The sequence below is a fragment of the Andrena cerasifolii genome, chromosome 7 (assembly GCF_050908995.1).
Source record: "Andrena cerasifolii isolate SP2316 chromosome 7, iyAndCera1_principal, whole genome shotgun sequence".
NCBI lineage: Eukaryota > Metazoa > Arthropoda > Insecta > Hymenoptera > Andrenidae > Andrena > Andrena cerasifolii.
Window position 1 is genome coordinate 10,645,256 of NC_135124.1, and position 19,756 is coordinate 10,665,011.

A 19,756-nucleotide genomic window follows, 5' to 3' on the forward strand; every position below is an offset into this window, starting at 1 on the left:
TGGGAGAGTCTCGTGTGTTTCACCACTTAAGTAAATTTTGTTGGATGAATTTTCTGGTACTGATTGTTAGGTACCGTAGGAAGAGGTGTGCGAGAATCTCTGCAGCAATCCAGTGTGTGAGCATTGCAACGGAAAGTGAATAGGTTTCAATGTTTTCCAATAAAATCCAATTATTACTTAAGGGGGCGTAGTACTTTTTTGCCCGAAAATTAAGTATTCTTTATGAATTTTTTCTGTATGAAAATTAAAAGCTAGAAAGGTGGGATTTGTAGCAAATGAAAGATTACTGTTTGATAGTATTAAAAGAATTTTTATTAAAAACAAATCACCCTCCCTGCCCTCGCTATAGTCGCTCAAACTTGGTTCCTCGCGGAGTGAGTACAATTGCGGTGCCACAAATTCCGCCTTCTGCGTTTATCTGAAACATAAAAACAAATTAATTAAAGTTCCATTTCCTTCTAAACTTCTGCGACCAATATTCCCCTAGATCTCTAATTTCTCCCGGACCAATATTCCCACTAAAATACCTAATCTTCCAAAGTACAAGATTAATCGCAATGCCCACCAAGTAACAGTTCTCCAAAGCGGAAGAAGCCATCACTACTCAAGCCACAACCTAGAAGTTAAGCAACAGTCTCTCAAAATAAGGAACAACGACCCGGTGCCTCGTAGAGAAAACTCGTTACAACGACAATTCGCGGGAGAAACGCAACGGCGTGCCACGAGGCGAAAGATATACAACCGATAGGTCCTAGACAAGGCATATCAAGGTGGCATCGAAAAATCCGTGTACGAAACTCCGGAGGAAATTGCATGATGTAATAATTGTCCTGTGGGAGTGTTTAGAACAGACGGGCTACCACAATACGAGTGTTGCACACTATGGGAACTATTGTTACAGATTTTACAGTCTACTACTGTTCTTGCTTGGCCGCGAACTCCCACGTGGCTTTCACTCGGTGTCCCCGCGAATCCAAAACTTCTTCGCGTCTCTGCCCCGTCGCCGCCTCTGCCCCTTCATCACCCGAGGAAACTTCCGCTCACTCGTGTCTCTGTTCCTTGCTCGCTTTCATCCTAATGGACTCCATTCTCCATTTCATTAGCGAGGAATTTTAGGTTCAGAGTTCGATGAATTTTTCTAAAAATAATTAGCACTGAAATCCACTTATTATTTCTGTAGAATTCTAGGGGTGGAATAGATGTTAAGCTGCCTTGAAGTTTCTTTGGTATTATTTAGATTTATAGCCTGTATTAATTTAAATATTGCATGCTGTGTCTGTCGAAGTTGGGGAAATGATACGTTTAAAATGAAGTTACGTTATGATACTCGTGTTGGCACTAGAAATGCTTACAACCTATTGTTGCAGTGACATTTGTTATGTATTACGAGGGATTTGTCGGTGGAACGTTAACGAGGTATTGTACGATGTTTTATAAAAGAGAGAAATTCAGAAGATAATTACTACGAACGAAAATCTTGTCTGGAAGATAAGAAGGAATGCGAATTAAATTGGAGAAAAATGCGTTGCCTATACGTTCATTGTTCAGGCCTGTGAAACATAGAAATTAGAAGTGCACATTAAAATTCAACTATATTATGCCTTAGATCGAAAGGATTACATCGTTCAGGAATTGAATTAATGTCGTTGAAATGTTTCAGCGTATACTTAGCGTGATAATTAACATTTTACCAGAACTTTCTAATTCCATTATCGTTATTGCGTTCGATGAAGGTTCACATTGAATTAATTTCTCGTACTCCAAGAGGAAAGCTGTTTTATCGTGTATCTATTAAGCGGACTGTAGTAAAGCCAAAACTCATAGATTAAGATTAACAAAAATTAGCAAAGTGCACAATAGATTTCAATGAATAAATATTTTTACAAATTGTAGGAATCCTAAATAGTATACAGTATTTAATAAAACAACCAAACTCGAGTTTAAAAAGAACTGGTCCGTAAATTAGTTCAAGAACTGGAGAATGAATTAAATTAAGAAACGTGAAAAGTGCATCAGTCCCAGTTCGAAAGGCATACGTGATTAGTAATCACTAATTATTTACCGTCCGTCATTCAACGTTACACCTTTCTGTAACGTTTAGGGGTCATCAAGGCTGCGGTGCAGTGTGTGGAAGTGGGAAGGGTGGTGGTTGTCCATGGTGTCACTCTATATATAACGGCAGTCAGCACCCCACGCGATATTACGAACGTTCACCGCATCTGCGGTAACATGGTTCCCCGTTACAAGGTACTTGCTCTCCGCAGCTCTCACGACTCGCCGGCAAGTGCAACAACGTGCACGCTGTGCTTAGTACCGAACAGTTACAAAGCAATCTTTAATTAATAAAGTTGAATTATAAAGTAATCCTCGCGGGGTACACTCAGTGCATTCCTAGTGATTGTGTATATCGAGGTGCATCGCTGGTTCACGCATAGTGCACGGCTTATTAAATCGCTCACCAGTGTCAACGTTTCCTTCTCTTCAAACTTTTGCAATGTTTACTGAGACTGTACGTTTTTGGTGAAAAGTGTCATAAAGTGTTTTAAAATCTTCAAGTTGATTGCTTTATATTATTTTTAATGCCTCTCACTTTACATTCAAATACGTGAACGAATTTTTAGTTAGCAGACGTATGAGATTGAGAATGGGCATTCTGGATATTAGTTTTTGAATTATTGATGTGACATCTTCAACTTTGTTCTCGTTTTTATTAGCTGACATCTTCGTAGTGTTTGAATTATTTTTAGGAAATTGCGTTTTGGTATCTTTCAATAGTTGCTTGATTAATATTGAGAGAGCTAATGATAGATTGATTGGTTCGTTCATTCAGATTCTTCTGTTCCTTGCCCCTAGATATTGTCACCTTCTACTCTGAAGATGACGACGTGGCTGATGGCGATTTTCTGTCTGGCAACCGCGGGCTGCTCGAACGTCACGGATCAGCAAACATCTGAGACACATCATGACCAGCAGGTGGCGATCTTGAAACAGATCAGAAAAGTGAATGAAGACGGCTCTTACACGTACGGTTACGAAGCTGGGGACGGCTCCTTCAAGGTAAGATTAAATGCCTACGTTTAATGCGAAAGGCATGCAATGGGCGTACTGTGTTTCCTAATACTCGAATAGATCATTTACGACTGCACTTAACATATTCTAAATAGAACTCGAGCACTTTGTTGGAGGAAAGCGATAACTAGTTCAGAACTGAAATTAGATGCAATTACATGTTTCGTGGTAACTCAATACTGAACCAATTAGTGGAGTTAATTCTGTTAAAGGGAATCTGCGTTTAGATAATTGAATATTAAAACAATGTTTGAAGAAATCAGTCTTTGGTACCAGTAAGAATATAGATTCAGTTTGTTTAGATTCTGTCAGAGACAGCAGTTTCTAATGTTGCAGAATCTTACTTATTTAAAGAAACATGAAGGAAAAGCATTTGAACGTAAGAAATGGTTGTCAGGTCGAGAGTCGCGACGTTCTAGGCAACATCAAGGGTACGTTCGGTTTCGTCGACGCCGACGGTGAAATAAAGAGGGTGTCTTACTCCTCCTCGAACGGAACGGGGTTTAAAGCAACCACCGTATCGCCATTGCAGGAACAAGTGTCCGTCGTGCAGAGTATCCCTCGCGTAAACCGTACCACGACCACCAAGAAGCCAAGCATCGTTTACCCAGCGTCCACCGAAGCCTCCACGAAATCCTCAGTAGTTCAGACGATACCGCGAAACAGAAAGACGACGACGACGTCAACCACGACGACCACCAGCACCACCACCACGGAGCAACCGAAGTCGATATTCGGTCACTACTTAAAGGGAACCGGAAAAACTAGACCACGTTTCGTGATCAACGGCCAGCAGAGACCACTGGTGATAGAAGAGGAAGAAACGGAGGACGAAGACTCTCAAATAAATCGACCCAGCACAGAGGACAAGACCTCCACCTACAGGCGAATCATCTTCGCCAAAAGACCGATCGACCAGACCCTTCGACCAATCTCGGACGACTTTGTGGAGAAAGAGGAGGACGCCAAGGTGACGAGTGGGAACAATTTAAGAAGGCAGCTGCACGATGAAACTACGAAGCCCAATCCGATCATAGAAGGTAGTAGCGACGACCACTCCGACGTCTACGGCGGATCTCTGTCCACGACGCGGCCTCTGTTCACCACAACCACCCCACCGAGAGTTCTCCAGCGTGTCTCAGCCAACCGCGTGGAGAGGCCGAAGGTTTACGTGAATCGGGAGAACCTCGGACCAGCAAGGTTCGAAAATGTGAAGTTCGACGCTTCCCGAGCCTACGAAGCTGAAACGAAAGCACCCCAGGGGGAGCGCACTCAAGCACAGCCTCTTCTAATCCGTGCCCCTGCGATAGTGCCTGAGAACAGGGAGTACCTGAGGCAAAGCACCGAGCCAGTCTTCGTCAGAGAGCAGCCGGAGCAATTTATCCGCGAACTGCCAGCAGGAAGGATCCTGGTTCCTTCTCAGCAGACCAACCTCGAAGAGAACCCTGGTTACAGGCCAATCCCCATCGGCAGAGTTCTGCTACGCCCTCTACCTAGCCAGCAGCCGCTTTTCTCAACCACCACCGACGCGAACATTCATTACCTAACGGAGAACCCTCTCCCAGAGCAAGAGGAAGACCCAAGAGTAGCCATGGCGCCAGGGTACGCGCGTCCGCGACCTTTCCCAAGGCCGGTGATCTATCCGGAGCCTGAACCAAGACCCAGACCAGTTCTGAGGCCTGTTCCGCACCCAGTGGATGAGAGAGAGTACCAAACTACCCCAGAGTATCCATACAGAGCTAATACACTCGCGCTGCCCCCAGAGCCACCGAACCCAATTGCGCCACCCCTCAGCAGACGCGACTTTCAGATACTACTGAGAAGGTTACTCGTCAGCCAATACGGCGTCCAGGCTCTTTCTTACCCGAAAAGCTACCTGGAGGACGCTTTGTACGACCAGCAACCCTATCCCTCTTACCAGCCAGGCTACCAAACTGCTGCCCCAAGGCCTGAGATAGGGTACGACCAGCAGTTGTCTCTTCAATACGGCGATCGTGTGCCTGTGAGGCGTCCTGTGTATACTAGAGCCTTGAATCCAGTCTTTCAATCGCAACAGTACGATGACTACAGCGATGGGAGGTACGCGAAGAGGGTGTACAGGCAGAAGTTCTACACGCAGGAAGTCAGCGACGAAGGGGACGAGATTTTACCTGCTCCTATCAGAGAAGCACTGCTGCTGAGAATGCTGCAGCTGGCTATAAACGCCGAGCGCCCCGCTATGGTTCCTACCCCAGTTATGACCACGACTACGCCAGCTTCCAGGTACAGGAAAACTGGACCAGTCAGAAGCGTGCAGATCATTACTGACGACGAGGAGGAGGAGAAGGAGATGAAGAAGAAGATGTAACGGTTAGGTATCCTTTTCGGTTAACTTCTGAAGCCTCACTGTTCGAAGGTGTTTATTTTTGTACGCGGCGAAGTTGCTTCCCTTTCAGGACAGTCACTTTCATTTTAGCCCGAATTACTCGGGCTCGTTTCGATTGAAATTGTAGTGTCTATTTATGGAATATCATGTAAGGTAAGGAGAATATTACGAAGTACGACTTCAGGGTCGTAATGTTTGATTTTAAGGGAAAGTGCGGCAGTATCGCTGTCTTTCTCTTTCAATTTATGGTGAAACTGATTTGGACGTAAGAAAAATGCGGCGTTAATTACGCTGGTTGGGGTACAATCCAGGGCCCATCGTTTTCCTTTAATGAGAAGTGTCGTACAATGGGCCGTGAGAAGGAGGGAAATGTGTAACGTCGATAGACAATCACGGCGGCACAGTTTTCACGGGGCGCGCTGGTATCGTCAGCGAAACGAATCGCCTTCTCAGAAAGGGAAATGTCCCCGCACACGTGTGTGTCTGTGTGTGTGTGTGCGTGTGCTCGTCCAACGATTTTCCGCACGACAACTTTCAAGTGTCTCGCAACGTGCACCGTTTTTGCTTTCCAGCTGGATCGTCGTTGCCTTTGAGCAGTTTCAACGCGAACGCAATTAAACGCACTTGATATATATGGTCAAGCAAGTACACGATTGCGCCGATCTTGCATACAGCTGCGATTGCACTGTGTCACGTCAACATCATATCACAGACCTTCCAAAGATGACCAGTAGAGCACTGAGCAAAAGTACTTTAATTTAATTTAGTTTAAAAACGGCTGCGCACGTTTAATGTCACCGTTAGTGATTTTCACGGTGACTGATATATTCTGTGGTGATTAACTCCTGGTTCCAATATCCGGGCTAAGTGCCAGTGGACTAAAAGAGAGTTGTGTTGTTAGTAACATTTATTAGGAAAATTCTAAATTTATTTTAGAAAATTTATGATTTTTCGTAGATCATTTATTCTATTGCAATATTATATCTGTCTTGTGATGGCTCAAATGACGTAGATACCATCTTCGTTCACTTTTAGCAAAACGAAGGTAGGTGCGAAGAGTATTGGCGGTAATATTGAACGTGCATAGCCGTATCACGACATCGCCCTTTAGCTTTCGTTTCCATTGTAAATACAACGTTATATAAACTAGTGTAATATACGTATCGAAATAAAACCAGTTAGATGGTGGATAGCCCGGTGTGAGAATTCATTTCATAAGCCTCTGAGAGCCAGGCCATCAGGAAAGAATAATAACGTGTCTACCGTTGGTAATTAGCATCGTTGGTTGCGACACTTTGCTGTCGGGTGCTTGTATTCTTGGGTGCTCGTATCGCCTACGCGATGGCTGCACGACGAGGGCGTAGATCATGGGATTTTACACGCGATTACCACGTATTCAGAGCTCGCTCACTTGTTGCCAAATCCTTTCGATGGAGACACTCTGGCTTCGGGAAAGTTTCCATGTACGCTCGCGTGAGGAAAACGATCGATCGACGCTGCCAGGATGTCTTCCATTTGGGGAGAAACGGGCAACGATCTGTAGCGTAAAAAGGTAGTTCCCATGTGTCAGGAATGTTCCTGATAATTTCAGGTACCTAACTTCTTTCGAACACTACATTCAGGTGCCTCCATTTTTGAAGATAAATAATTAAATCTGTGGCTTTCGAAATGTTTAATTACGACTGAAGCTTGAATCTAGAAGTATATTTCCAAATATTAAAATTTGTCCGACTCCTTAGTGCCTACTTTTCTAATCTTCCCACCCCTTTCCTGCATCGCAGAAACTTAATCTTCCCCACGAATACTTCCATCTCCATGATTTCCACCTAGATTTGTATCCTCATCTCTTCATACCTCCGTTCACTTTTAATTACCTTACCCATAAATTTACTCCTCGCAACCAACTGCATTCACAAAAGAAATATTTCTAATAAGCAGACTCCTACTTGCGCATAAGCAGTTCTCATGATATCAGTTGTAACTATCAGTTGCCACAGGAATAAAACGGAAATCGATAGTTTAGCTGCAGCAGAGGAATGGATTTTTTCATACGACCGCAGGCAACCTTTCAATTTTTCTCCGCCCGCCGGATGCACGAGTGAAAGGTTGTCGTTAACAGAAGTATTTGCCAACTAGACGGTGCTCTTATGTTTTGCAAGCTGGCGCTTCCGGTATCCTGCGAACGAGTCAATGGTGCGCGAGCACGTTTCGGTGGGGGCGGTACAGGGACAGCCGTCGCCCGTCGAGGCTTCTAATTAGAGCGGTCATTGCTTTTTCGTCGACTTTCCTCGTCGGTGATGGAAAGTCGCCGTAAGAGACAGAGGTTCATTGTCTCCGGGACGCGTGCACAGAGCTCTATACAATTCGCTGAAGAAACACGAAACAAAGGGTAAGAAAGGGGAATTCGCGCGGATCAGATGCGATCTTGATAAGGCCTCGAGCCCGTCTATGCATGTATCTTGCAATAAAATATTGAGGGAAAGCTACGCATGTCACATTTTGCGCAACATTCGTCTTCGCGCTGTTGGGAGTTCGCGCGATTGGATTTGTAGAAATTCAGAAGAGAAGTGTGTGGATGCGGAACCAAGGAGGTGATGGAGAACTGTTCATAATTCTATGTATGAAAATTTTGATGCGCTAAGGCAGCATTGAAAAGATGTTTTATATATCTTTAGAAGTGTATCTTTGTACATCTTCTCTTTAGATTTGTTCCTATTAGAATCTGCTAATAAGAAGTAGAACACTTTAAAAAGGAAGGGATGTTTCTGGTAATAAGTTACTTTTATGTTTATTCGTACCTCTCTATCTCTTTTTACATAAAACGTTGGAAACATTCGCGACACTTAGATGGATTTGTATGTCTGTGCGAATGGACAACTCCGGATAACTATAATAGAATATATGGAGTGATTCATAATTGCATGTGAACACATCGGAGTTCATTTCCTATGCTGAATAAGGAAAGAATATCCTGTCACTCAGTATTATCTACCATTTCTATTCGAACCGGTAAAGTGATGGAATAATTGAATGATATGCTTGCACTAAAAGGGGTGACGTGCACCAAATGCAACATGGTGCATCGACCACTTTTACTTCGCAATAACAAATATTCCTATCTTCTCATTTAATGGTCCATATTTACCACCAGAATTATCATGCAATTAAGAATCACCTTCTAAAGAGTCTCTCATCCACTTCACACACCTCCCAATTGTACTTATCCTAAAGTCAATCAATGACCTTCGTTTCTTGCACATCGTTCGCCCCAGCATTCGGGTTTACCCACGTGAGACACTCGAAAACACTGTAAATGTAAAAACTGTGGGAAATGAACGGGAATCAGATGGAAGCCAGCGAAACCTTCGAGTGGACCGAGGCAGAGCGAGGTACGTTCTTCAAACTCTCCACGTCGTCTTCTACAGGGTAAGGGTTGAAAGGCTCTGTCTGCACACCAACGTCCTCGTGGTCAAGTTCCAAAGCATCTTGTTCGTAAATCGCGTCGTGACTTCGCGGCCGTGCCACGGAGGGTATCCACGGTTGTGGGGTGCCTTTGCCAAGAGCCAAAAAGACCGCTGCGGTTGACAGGAGCACGACAGACGCAACGCCGAAGACAAGTCGCCACGAACCTGCGATCTGGAAACAAAATTCATCTCGAATTTGTACCTGTATCTTCCAATTAAAAAATAGCCTTCCACATCAGATGCCGTATTATAAAAAAAATTGTAGAAATTGAAGGAGTTGAATATCGAATTTTTATCCCATCTGTCACATTTATTGGACCTCACCCTCAATAATTACCAGTTGTTTAAATATTTTTATCATTTCTTAGCGAGTGAAGTGCTTTATAATAAAACTTTCTTAAATCTGATAAAAAATGGCTTGCAATGCAATGTACTGAAATTAAGAAGATCGTTTTCTTGATTAGATATTTCTCTAAAGTAAAAAAAAATAGTTTGCAATTTTGCAATGCAACTTACAGAACCGTGGAGGGCCTGAGTAACGAAGTAGTTAGCAGCCAACAGGCCTGCTGCCCCTAGAGTAGAGCACAGAGCGCATGCCGCTGCTGCACAGGCTGGAGATTCTACAGGTGCAAGATCTGCTATAGCCGCCAATGCACCTGCTGGGGCAGTCCCGGAGACAAGGAGAGCGGCTATGCCCAGCCATGCTGCCCCTAGCGCTTGACAACCTGCGTAGCCAGCGACAAATAGCAGCGCCGCGGGTATAAAATGAGCTGCAAATTAAATGAAAGTTAAATTACATTTGCATCTCAAAATTAATTGTAAATGAAGGAAAATATGGTAGATTGACAATTTTTGCGATATGTTGATTCATAGAAAATTTTAATTACGTGTCACCATCTATTTGATAAGTACAAATTTAACAAAGTTTCACTTTCCACGAATTTAAAGATCATAAATCGCGGAGACGCGAAGAACATCGATAAATTCTTTATTCTCTGCAGACTTAAAATTGCTTGTGGTAGCACTCATTTTCAACGGTATAAAAATTTGTAATTGAAGTATATACCTGTGTAAACGACCAACTTTCTCGCTGTGGTCGTGGAGACTATTTTCGATTCCCGGACGTGGTCCACCAGAAGACCACAAGTTAGCGCAGCCATGAAGTGACCAATGTGAGGCAAGGTCGTCAGAACCGAATCCTGAAAACGTTAAAAGTTGAGAGCACTTACGCCATTTACTCTTCCCAACGATTTATAAAAAGTGAAATGGGTAAGTCACGTTAGCTGTGGAGAATCCGTAGATAAGTTTCAGGTATTTCGTCATACCAAGAGCAAGCGTTGCATCCCCCCATTGATTCCCCATGGTTGCGACAGCGGATGCCCAGACAGGAACAGAACGCAGCAGTTTTCCCCATGGAATCACGGCTGCCTATGTTATTATTCATTTTAAAATTACATTCCTCAGTATTCACACTTTCATTCTTCGTTTATCTACGTTATAAAAAGATTTATTCAATTTCTCGTACACCAGGAACGATAGCCAAAACAGTCATTTATAAAGAATTCTCCAAGTAATGCTTCCTATTATTTTTCGTGAATTCTGATTCGACCCTCCAATTAAAAATAAATTTGAACAGTTTATTAAGAAGAGAAGTCATTCTTCTTACGTTTGTATCGTGCTGGTAGGATTTCGGCGTGTCTTTTACAAATCGTCCAAAGGCGAAGTACCAACACAATGCAATAATAACCAGAACGTAGCAAAGAGCGTCTCGACCAAAACTTCGGACGACCGCTGTGCCCAACCACCCTGTAAGGCAGTATCCAACGCTGACAGCTATTAAAGTGTTTATAAGAATTCTTTATTAAGAGAAATTCCAATTTCTTCGACTAGATTTCATAATTTTTATCAACTTTTATATCGAACTTCTAAATAGCTATTTACCAGCGTAACAACTGAAATACCAGCTTCTGTGGTTGCTCTTAAACCAGGTCATAGCGAGCATGTGAGCAGCAGGCATAGTTGCGCCCTATCAAAGTAAAACAATGATTTTCTACGTTTTACTGAGGATTCAAGTCTTTTCTTTATCGCAGTATTCGTGTTCAATTCTTACCGTACACAATCCCTGAAACAGGCGAAGTGCGACGTGAGACGGGCCTCTCCATGCAGCTGGTACCAGTAAGGAAGCCAAACAAGCACTAAGGACAGCACGCGAAAACACCATGGACGGTCCTGATCTTCCCCACACTAAACACCCTCCCAAAATCGGTCCAGCCACTTGCCCCCAGAGAAACGCCTCCCTCATGATGGATTCTGTGCGTTCCTCTGGTGGTAGCTGCAAGCATAGCCAATATTATCTGATTTTAATACGGGAAAATTATATAAATGTCTTATGAAATCCACTTTTGTTGAATAATCATCTAACCATAGAGATAATACGTGTATTTATTGGCATTAATCAAAATAGGAGCTGAGTAACTTATTCCTGCGTTTGCAAATGTAAGTTGCAAGTAGTTATAAGAATGTTACAGATCTTGAAATTTGTGTACTGTTTTAACTTTGTTTTGGATTTTGATCAATGGTTTCTATGGTACCTAATGGGTACCCGAGACCTGGAAGCTTTTAAGTTGTGATTTTGCAGTGTAATCAGATGTAAGAATTTTTAAGCAAGAAAATCGGCTCTCGAATCGCAAATCGGGTCCCGTAATTTCGAATACTCGCATACCCCTTGTTTCTATACATAGGTTTCTTGTGCTTCATTTTAATTATAAGGAGTAACATGCTTCTGTGGTCAAACTGTCGTAATTACCTCCATAAGTATGACTTCGAAGTCCTCCGTGCGATTACGACTGCTGATGTTGACCAGCATGTCACAGTGCCACGATGTGTCGATGATGGCATGGTTATCTTTCTGATTGGCAAGCAATGCAACCGAGGAGCTGACTTCAACTGCACCACAAAGTGCGAAACCAACTGCAACTAGTGCAGCTACGACGTGTCGTGCTCGCACCGCCGCTGTCAAGTCATTAAATTCTAATTTAATGTCAGTGATGCAGGATTTTTATCCATTCTTTTGATAAGTAGTCTTTTCTGTTAAACAGAGTCGCGGCTTGGTGAATTTCATTTATAAAGCTTTCGTGGCACTGCACGACTTGTCTCTAAGTTAGTTTAACTTTATGATTAAAAGACGAAATAGACGACACTTTTATAGACACGTATGAACGTATCATATTTAACGATGACGACGCTAGACGTCTCTCCTAACAGAACACTGTTTGATTTTGATAAGTTTCTCAAACACTAGAACTCCGTATTCGCGTTTAATTAGAGAAGTATGTTCTACTTATTTACCGCAATATATAAATGGAAATCTAGTAGAAACGGTTAAAAATTTACATACATATATTCTTCTCGCATGAACTGGAGGACTTTTACATTTAAAGCAGAATATGTATATGGTGATTGAATTAAATTCTATGGACACGAAGTATAAGTAAAGTTTATAAATCTTTGGTATAAATAGGTGCTTGAATTCTAAATTTTCCTTAGCATTATTATATAATTTAGATAATGTATTTGATGCAATTTAAAAGCTACGATGGAGCTTAAGATTAAAGTCGACGTCACGTGACACTGTTCGTTTTTAAGAAAGCAAAAATAACGTTACGCTAAAAGTATATCGTATAATAATCCTTGTCACGTGTAGTTTGACGAACCTCGAACCTCTTTTGCAGCCTGTTTTAATTGTTCACTATGCCTCACTAACTGCACGCTACCTCTCTTGACGAACTCTGCCATTTCACGAAACCCGAAAGAGGCAAAATCAACGAATGCAAACCTCCGTTATCAGTCTTGTCATTTAGTTCTACGCCTATTATCTCTTTCCTACTCCCTACGATACATGTGACCTCGACTTTGGTTTTCTCGCAGCGGAATAAACACGAAATGGCAGTTGACAGAAAATTTGAATACATGATGTGAACATTTTGTGATGCGTTCTTATCTTCTTACATTCTTATGAAAATTACTTTTTGGGAACCAAATGCTATATACGCAAATTATACGATAAAAAGTTAGGAAAAATTAGCGTGTCTCTTTTCGAGCTTTGATCATTGCTGATAAAATATGCTGATAAGGAGTAATTATCAGCAACTTATTGGAGTACCTTCGCATCTTAAGCTCAGGGCCGGCGCAAGAATGGTTGGCGCCCTTATACAAGAAAATTTTTGCACCTGTTTCCTATTTAATATGTTTCGTCTTTACAGAGTACACAAAAATAGAATTACGTTTACATTTGGTGTAAGTGGGTGTTGGATTCCTTTATTATTAAGCGTGGCCACTTAAATTTCTACATCATCTTTAGTATTTCATCACGGTTAACTGAACGCAGTATGCTACCCTTGATATCCTTATTACTCAACGAAATACAGAGAAACGTAAACGTTGTAAAAAAAAATATACATAAAACTTTAACAACTCTTTTCTCTGATTCCATACTAAAAAGCCATACACCAAGAACTCTATTACGTGACCTACGACAAGATTAACAGAATACTGCAAAATAAAAGTAAGTTACATTACATCGACAAGTAGGATAAAGGCCGGTAATATGGAACATCTGATTTCAAAAGCTTGTCAAAAGTGGGGGAATTTATTTTTTTTAATAAAACTGATATGAGGGGACGTGACATGAGGAGGAACTAATACATAATCATATTTACATCGTCAAATATAAAAAATACAATTGTTTTGCAATTATAGTAAAAAAACTGAAAAGAGTGAAAATAGGCCGTTCGAAAAATGGGTCCTAATATGGAACACCTAGGAAATTTGTGAAGAAAACTCAAAGATCTTTACTTTTTTTTACTAAAAATGAAGATTTATTAAGTAGAAGATACAAATAAATAAGTATACATCATTTTTGGAATTTATTCCTGCTTTCTGCATCTCCCACACTTTGGGCACGTGAATAATACGTCGGAAGCCCCACATTCCTCGTGTGCCCACTGAAAGCCGCGAATACATTGGGTCTACTTTTCATTGTCATTATTTTTATAATTACCATCGCAAAATATGCATTTCTCATCGTCGTCGTCATCGTTATTATCAACTTCATCTATGCTACTCGGTATGTTCCATATTACGTACACACATGTTCCGACAAGAAATTAAGAATTATACTAAGAAGAAAGTAAATTTATTGGTAAACTATTGTTGAATAATCAAGGACACACATATTTAATGATAGATTACATCAAAATAATACTTTGTAACATACCTTCACTACAATATTTAACTGTTTGATGCACTTTTCAGAAACTTTTACACCCCGCGAAAAATATAAACGTTTCTCTTTCAATGATGGATGCCCGACTGATACTCAATTGTCAGTATCATCGTTTATTGTGTCTAGGGATCTAGTATACGCGATTACCAGAAGAGTTCGTTATTTTTTTATCGAAATTTCACGAAGTTTCATAATACGTGCCGTTCCATATTACCTGCCTTTACCCTATATGAAAGTACCAATACTGAATATCCAAATGTATGCAAATAAATGAGCTCAACATTATTTAAATATTCCCATTCAATTCTCAGGTGACCGAGATCTAACAATGACGCATGGCACGCATAGAACACCGATAAATTTGTTCCACTGTGACCCATCAGGCACCAGACTCTCAACAACAGAAAACATATGATTCTTCACATGCCGCAAAATAAAAATTGAACTCATACCTTTCATTTCTAACGCCGCGTGTCTCAGCTGGACACTGCCACGTTTAAGACGGACCAGAGCTGCCATGGCTATCAAATGTACCGGCACACGAATCGACTTTTCATCACGCTGTATCGATACGTTAAACGCATTTTACGACGATTTGCTCACTGGCACCTATGCACCGCGATGCGTGGCCAATCTGACCGTCGCGGGTTGCACGAACCACACTGATGGTCATCGGGGAGTACGAGTGAATGAACATCTCTGTTAACGAGACTTGATACAATAAGTACCTATACCGGGTCAGCCTTGAAGCACCGTTTTAGGCCTGCCTTGTGATATTTCGCCGTCCGCGATACAAAACGATAGCGCACAGTGGATTCCGCGGCCGATAAGAGGCCGCCTCTAATTGTCTGTTTTCGTACGCGTTATCAACGTCTTGCACAACATTCAATAACAAACACCTCTGTATCTGTTTTAGGATTTGTTGGAATCATACGGCTGCACTGGTTGTTCCGTAGCTTACAAGGGGAGAGAACGGTATTTGGATGTAGGTATCTACTTTGTTCATATGCTGAGTGCAGCTAGCGCACGCGCGCCGTTATTCTAACCTTTGGGTAGTATGAGTTTAATATTATACTGAAATAGATGGTTGAGTTTGATTAGCAGCCACTTTTGGTGCTTACATTTATATAGTATATATAACGAGTCTTTCGCTCTCTTGAAATCGGCGGGAGTTTTGCACAAAGTTGCTGTGGAATTATTTACACGTTCGAATAAGAGTATAATAAAAATTACTAGAGCGCTTGTAGACCTTATACACTTTGCCTACTAACGAGAATAATTAATTAAAATTCCAGTCTTCTAAATATTTCGAGAAATATAAATACATTTTGCATAAATACATTTTAGTTAAACTTGGTGTAAATGAATAGTTACAGGAATATTTATGATACTTCGTCGATGTTAATAACTAACGGGGAGAAACAAGTATGTCACTCATATTTCTCCAAGTAACGGGTATATCTCAATGGAATCCTGTTAAAAGGCCTCCCACGTGGTCCAGTAATCGATGAAATTGTTGTGCGAATTGAGAAATCACGAGAGAATATGCACTATGACATGCACACACTTCACTGAACCGACGAAATTTCTCAGGGCTAGGCAAAATTTTATTTCACAATGCGCGTTTCAAAAGTAACTGGATTTGCAGCTGCATCCATGCACCCCACGACATTCATGTATCATGCAGCTTTCTGCGAGACTTTTAAAATTAGATTTTACTGTAAATTTCAGTGCTGGCGGTAAACTAATACTCGGGGCAAATAGGATTCAATTATTATTACTTCACTAGAATGATTAAACTGTGCATTGCAAAAGTTGCAGCAGCAGCAGCGTCAGCAGCGTGAAATTTTAATACTTTTCGGCGTACGATACGTGAAAGGGTTCTACTATACGCAAAGTACTAATAAACAATGTCATCTCGTAATTTATAGCTTGCACGGGCTTTGAAGAAATACCGTATTTGAGCGCCATAGTGTCTTCATCCCCGAAATGGATTTTCGGAGAGAAATCCGCGTGAGTCATTGACAAACCGAGCCAAAGCATAGCGTAGCAAAATCCTACCCTCTATGTGAAACTCTCTCTCTAAACAAGTCACACGTATACAAGTACGCACACACCTTTCAGCATTTCAACACATTTCAGAGTAGTTGCTGAGTTGGACGCTGTTCATGAGCAGATGCCACTACACTCAGACCTCAAATTATGAGTCGGCAATACAGTCTGAGTAGCGACACCAACATCCATAAGGTGATAAGTCTATCCTATACCTCGTCTGTGCTAATACCGAACAAGCTTCCAAAGCATTCACAAAGCACGCGAAGCGGGTTGCTTTACCGACCGTCGATTACGGATCACGGATAAGGCCCAAGCTGACTAGAGAGGACCCCATCTGGTCCCCAGATATCTTTTACGAGGCCCCAAAAGGTTGCGCGTCAGGTGGTCTTTTCCCTCCTATTTTCTGCCCCCCCACCAGGCGGCCGAGAAACATCCGTAGTATACCACCTGCGTGGCGATTGGTCAGTTCAGAGACAGGTCAAACTGCAACACGTCGGTTAGCGTCTCTGTCACGTTTTATCTCTCATTTCGGTGTCGGGTGGAATCGTTGGCCGGTGGTGTTTCGAATCCAGCTACGAGTGCTCGGATCACGTGATTCCCGCCGTACGCGCGCGTTCCCAGTGCGTTAAAAACCGTCCAATCGACTGGAGTGATCGCCAGGACAGGCGCATTCCAGTGGGGCTTTAACCGCGAGCATTTCAAACGAGCCACATTATGCGCCACGGTGACGCGAGTGCAGCCGAGTGTTGTGACACGAGCAAGATACGATGATTCCCCTGGAACGCCGTCTCCCATGAAGGAAAACCAGAAACGGCGCACGTACTGCAGTACCCCGGAGGAAGGATCGTCGAGGTGAGCGACACGCTGCTTTCCCTACCGTCGCCGTCGCTCGTTTGAGGTTAGGTTAGACCCCCAACGACCGCCAGCATTCCCCTGCTCGGTGGTCTTGGCCGCGCTGCGCTTTTGGCCTCGAACAATACCGTCCCTCGGAGGACCAAGCATCCGGGTCCTCTCCAGCCGGGGCCTAAAAGGGTCCTTTTTCGTTTCTAAACGATACGTGCCCGGCTCACGTCCCTCTTTCTCTCGACCGTTCTTCGTGGAATGCGAACCTCTGGGGTCCTGCTGTGTTTCTACCATAGACCTCTCTTGCAACAGGTAGTGATGGGCCACGGCTCTCCTCCACCCTCCCTCGCGTCTTTCTTTCACTTTGTCATCGCGAAACTTTGCGTTCTCTTCAATTCCGGGGATTGATTTGAAATTAGAGGGGGGTTGAAAGGAATATCTCTGTGACTTTGGAGCGGCTAGTTTTGCAGCCTCTTTGTGGTACTGTCTTGTGTATCAGAGGTTAATCTTTTTGTAGAATTTTGTTTCGTTAGATGTTCTTGGGGTTGGGACGTACAGTTAGGAAATGTAATACTTTTTGGGAGTATTTGTCAGGTAAAATTAAGAGTTCGTGAAAAATTGATGAAATTTTAAAAGCAATTGTGGCAGTGAGAATCGCAATTATTGGTAAAATAATTAACACAGTTATTATTCAGATTTGCGATTAATATTTCTGTTATTATATTAAGAGTTTGTTGACGTTTCTTTGGTATTGTAGTAACCTCTCCGGCGTTGATCAGATAAGGTTTATGTATAGCGTTGTATAAAGTGTGTGTAATTTATTTAAGTTCCAAAGAGGATTCGATCTATCTGGAGTTTCGTTTGTTTGGAGTTAACTTGCGTCAAATTTGCATCTCCTTAAACATTTGCACTAAAAAATACTGGATTCTCCAATATTTCGAGTTGCCTTCTATCGATCACTGCTAAGAAATTATTGATCCAGTAATTCTTCAGCTTATGAAACATTTCAGCTCCAAAATAACTTCTTCCTGAGGTGTTTTCTTCTGAAGTCCCAGGTATCTTAAGTATTTCCCGCTGATCACCGATAAGAACTCTCTGACCAAGGTTTTCTTGACCTCGCCGCATATTTTAACTCCGAAGACCGTTCTAGCCTTTCCAATGATTTTCACCTTACCAAAATAGTGCAACTGAGAAAAGCACTCGATCCGTCTAGAATTTTTAATGTTTCACCCGCAACAAATCGCGAATCAGGAGCACCGAGGTGTCTAAACAGCAATTGTTTACGCCCACCCGCATTGCACGCGCTCGGCAAATTTTAAAGGGTACCGTTGCACCCATACGTGCTCGATTTTCGGCACGCAGTCTGACCCGCATCGCGCGTTTATGTCTTTTACGTAACGCGAACGGATTTTGTAATCGAATGCGTAGCGCGAAAACGCTTCACGCCTTGACAAGTGTATCTGGCCGAGGACAGCAATTTAGCAATTTTCGATTTTGCAACAGCCGCTCTGCTATGCTCCATCGTTTGTTGACAATGGAGCGTGACCGCAGACTGCATGCATCTCCGCAGCCACAAAAGCATCGAGCATAAGTTTAGGCGCAATGCAAATTGTCTCGGTGCTAAATATCCTTCTCCATTCGCAACGCGGCCAATTCTATGCAGAATTCTACGAGGCCCAAAGTGCTCGTGAAAACAGCTAACGCGCCTCTCTGAGCGGGCATACGATGCTGCAGCGTTCATGAATAATTCATGGGAATCACTGAACATTTGTATTAGTTCTAAAGTTGCGAAGTCTACTTCATTCGAAGACGCGAAAGCAAGAGAAAGATGTCCTATTGGTCCTGCTTTCGCTCTTATTACTCCGACCGTGGAGAACCATTTACCGTAACCCTTGCTCGGTGCGGAACAGAGCAAGGCCGAAAGCATCGTGGCCCTGTATTTCTGAAAGTCATTTTGGAGGACGCGGCTGGTGCAATTTACATTCGAAATTTATGCGCAGATGCAGAAGTGCGCCGAGTTTATGAAAGTAGGATCGAATTTATAATTCAGGCGTACTTACCTTTTAACTAGCCGATGAGCGCGCAATGCCCCTTTCGTCCGATTTCTAGTATCCCAACTGAATATTCTGACTTTTAGATTCGACGAAATTTCACTTATTATAGCCACGTGAAAGTGCGGTGAAATTCATCGAGTTAATGCGTAGGTATTTCTAAGTGTATCGAATGCATTCAATTAGAGGGGCATGTATTTAGGTCGCAGTATTAGATTGTAAATAATATTCCTGCTAAATATCGAGGGGATTGCGAGTGGGGGTTTAATATCTGTGAGCGTTGCACTCGGTAGAATCATTGAAGAATGTTACTGGCCGCACAAAACACGTACAACAGGTTGCTAGTCGGGCTTTCGAGGGATCTGGTTTTGATCTAATTATCTGTAAGAGTCTTTATCGTAGGCTATTCGACCTGTTCTATCATACTTTGCCTCGATGTCCTGGGAATTCGATGGGAATCGTTGTTCTTGATCGTTCAATTTCATGTCACCTGGAAGTCGAGCTTACGTAAATGATGGCATAATGTGGAGGCCTCTGAGTGCATCGAACAAAATAGTGCATCGTCCTTGAATCCTCTATTCTTTGACTAACAACTTTGCTTTAAGAGGGAATCCTATTTTTGTTT

The 19,756-nt window shown here is 42.4% G+C and overlaps 3 protein-coding genes across 6 annotated transcripts in view; 2 read left to right on the forward strand and 1 right to left on the reverse strand.

Moving 5' to 3' along the window:
• Positions 1 to 2,124: 2,124 nt before the first annotated feature.
• LOC143371205 (uncharacterized) lies at positions 2,125 to 5,416 on the forward strand. The gene is made up of 3 exons (XM_076816158.1): positions 2,125 to 2,247; positions 2,854 to 3,057; positions 3,602 to 5,416. Exons 1-3 carry the CDS (start codon positions 2,230 to 2,232, stop codon positions 5,414 to 5,416), a joined length of 2,037 nt encoding a protein of 678 aa, XP_076672273.1. The 5' UTR covers positions 2,125 to 2,229.
• A 2,780-nt stretch (positions 5,417 to 8,196) lies between these two features.
• Positions 8,197 to 14,976, reverse strand: LOC143371181 (sialin). Of its 2 annotated transcripts, none has more exons than XM_076816129.1 (9): positions 14,635 to 14,976; positions 11,705 to 11,910; positions 11,009 to 11,230; positions 10,840 to 10,924; positions 10,565 to 10,731; positions 10,177 to 10,326; positions 9,965 to 10,097; positions 9,415 to 9,668; positions 8,197 to 9,070 (listed from the first exon to the last, which is right to left on the reverse strand). In XM_076816129.1, exons 1-9 carry the CDS (start codon positions 14,699 to 14,701, stop codon positions 8,777 to 8,779), a joined length of 1,578 nt encoding a protein of 525 aa, XP_076672244.1. In that variant the 5' UTR covers positions 14,702 to 14,976; the 3' UTR covers positions 8,197 to 8,776. The 2 variants fall into 2 exon arrangements, with proteins under 2 accessions (XP_076672244.1, XP_076672243.1); XM_076816128.1 differs by lacking the exon at positions 14,635 to 14,976 and adding an exon at positions 12,612 to 12,769.
• A 1,720-nt stretch (positions 14,977 to 16,696) lies between these two features.
• The window catches only part of LOC143371323 (uncharacterized), a 238,357-nt gene continuing 235,297 nt past the window's right edge, over positions 16,697 to 19,756 (forward strand). For all 3 annotated transcript variants that reach the window (XM_076816343.1, XM_076816341.1, XM_076816342.1), the window contains exon 1: positions 16,697 to 17,089. Coding sequence is in view for 2 of the 3 variants with exons in the window: in XM_076816341.1 (XP_076672456.1) it covers positions 17,031 to 17,089 (59 nt within the window). In the remaining variant the exon portion in view is untranslated. The remainder of the gene's footprint in view (positions 17,090 to 19,756) is intronic.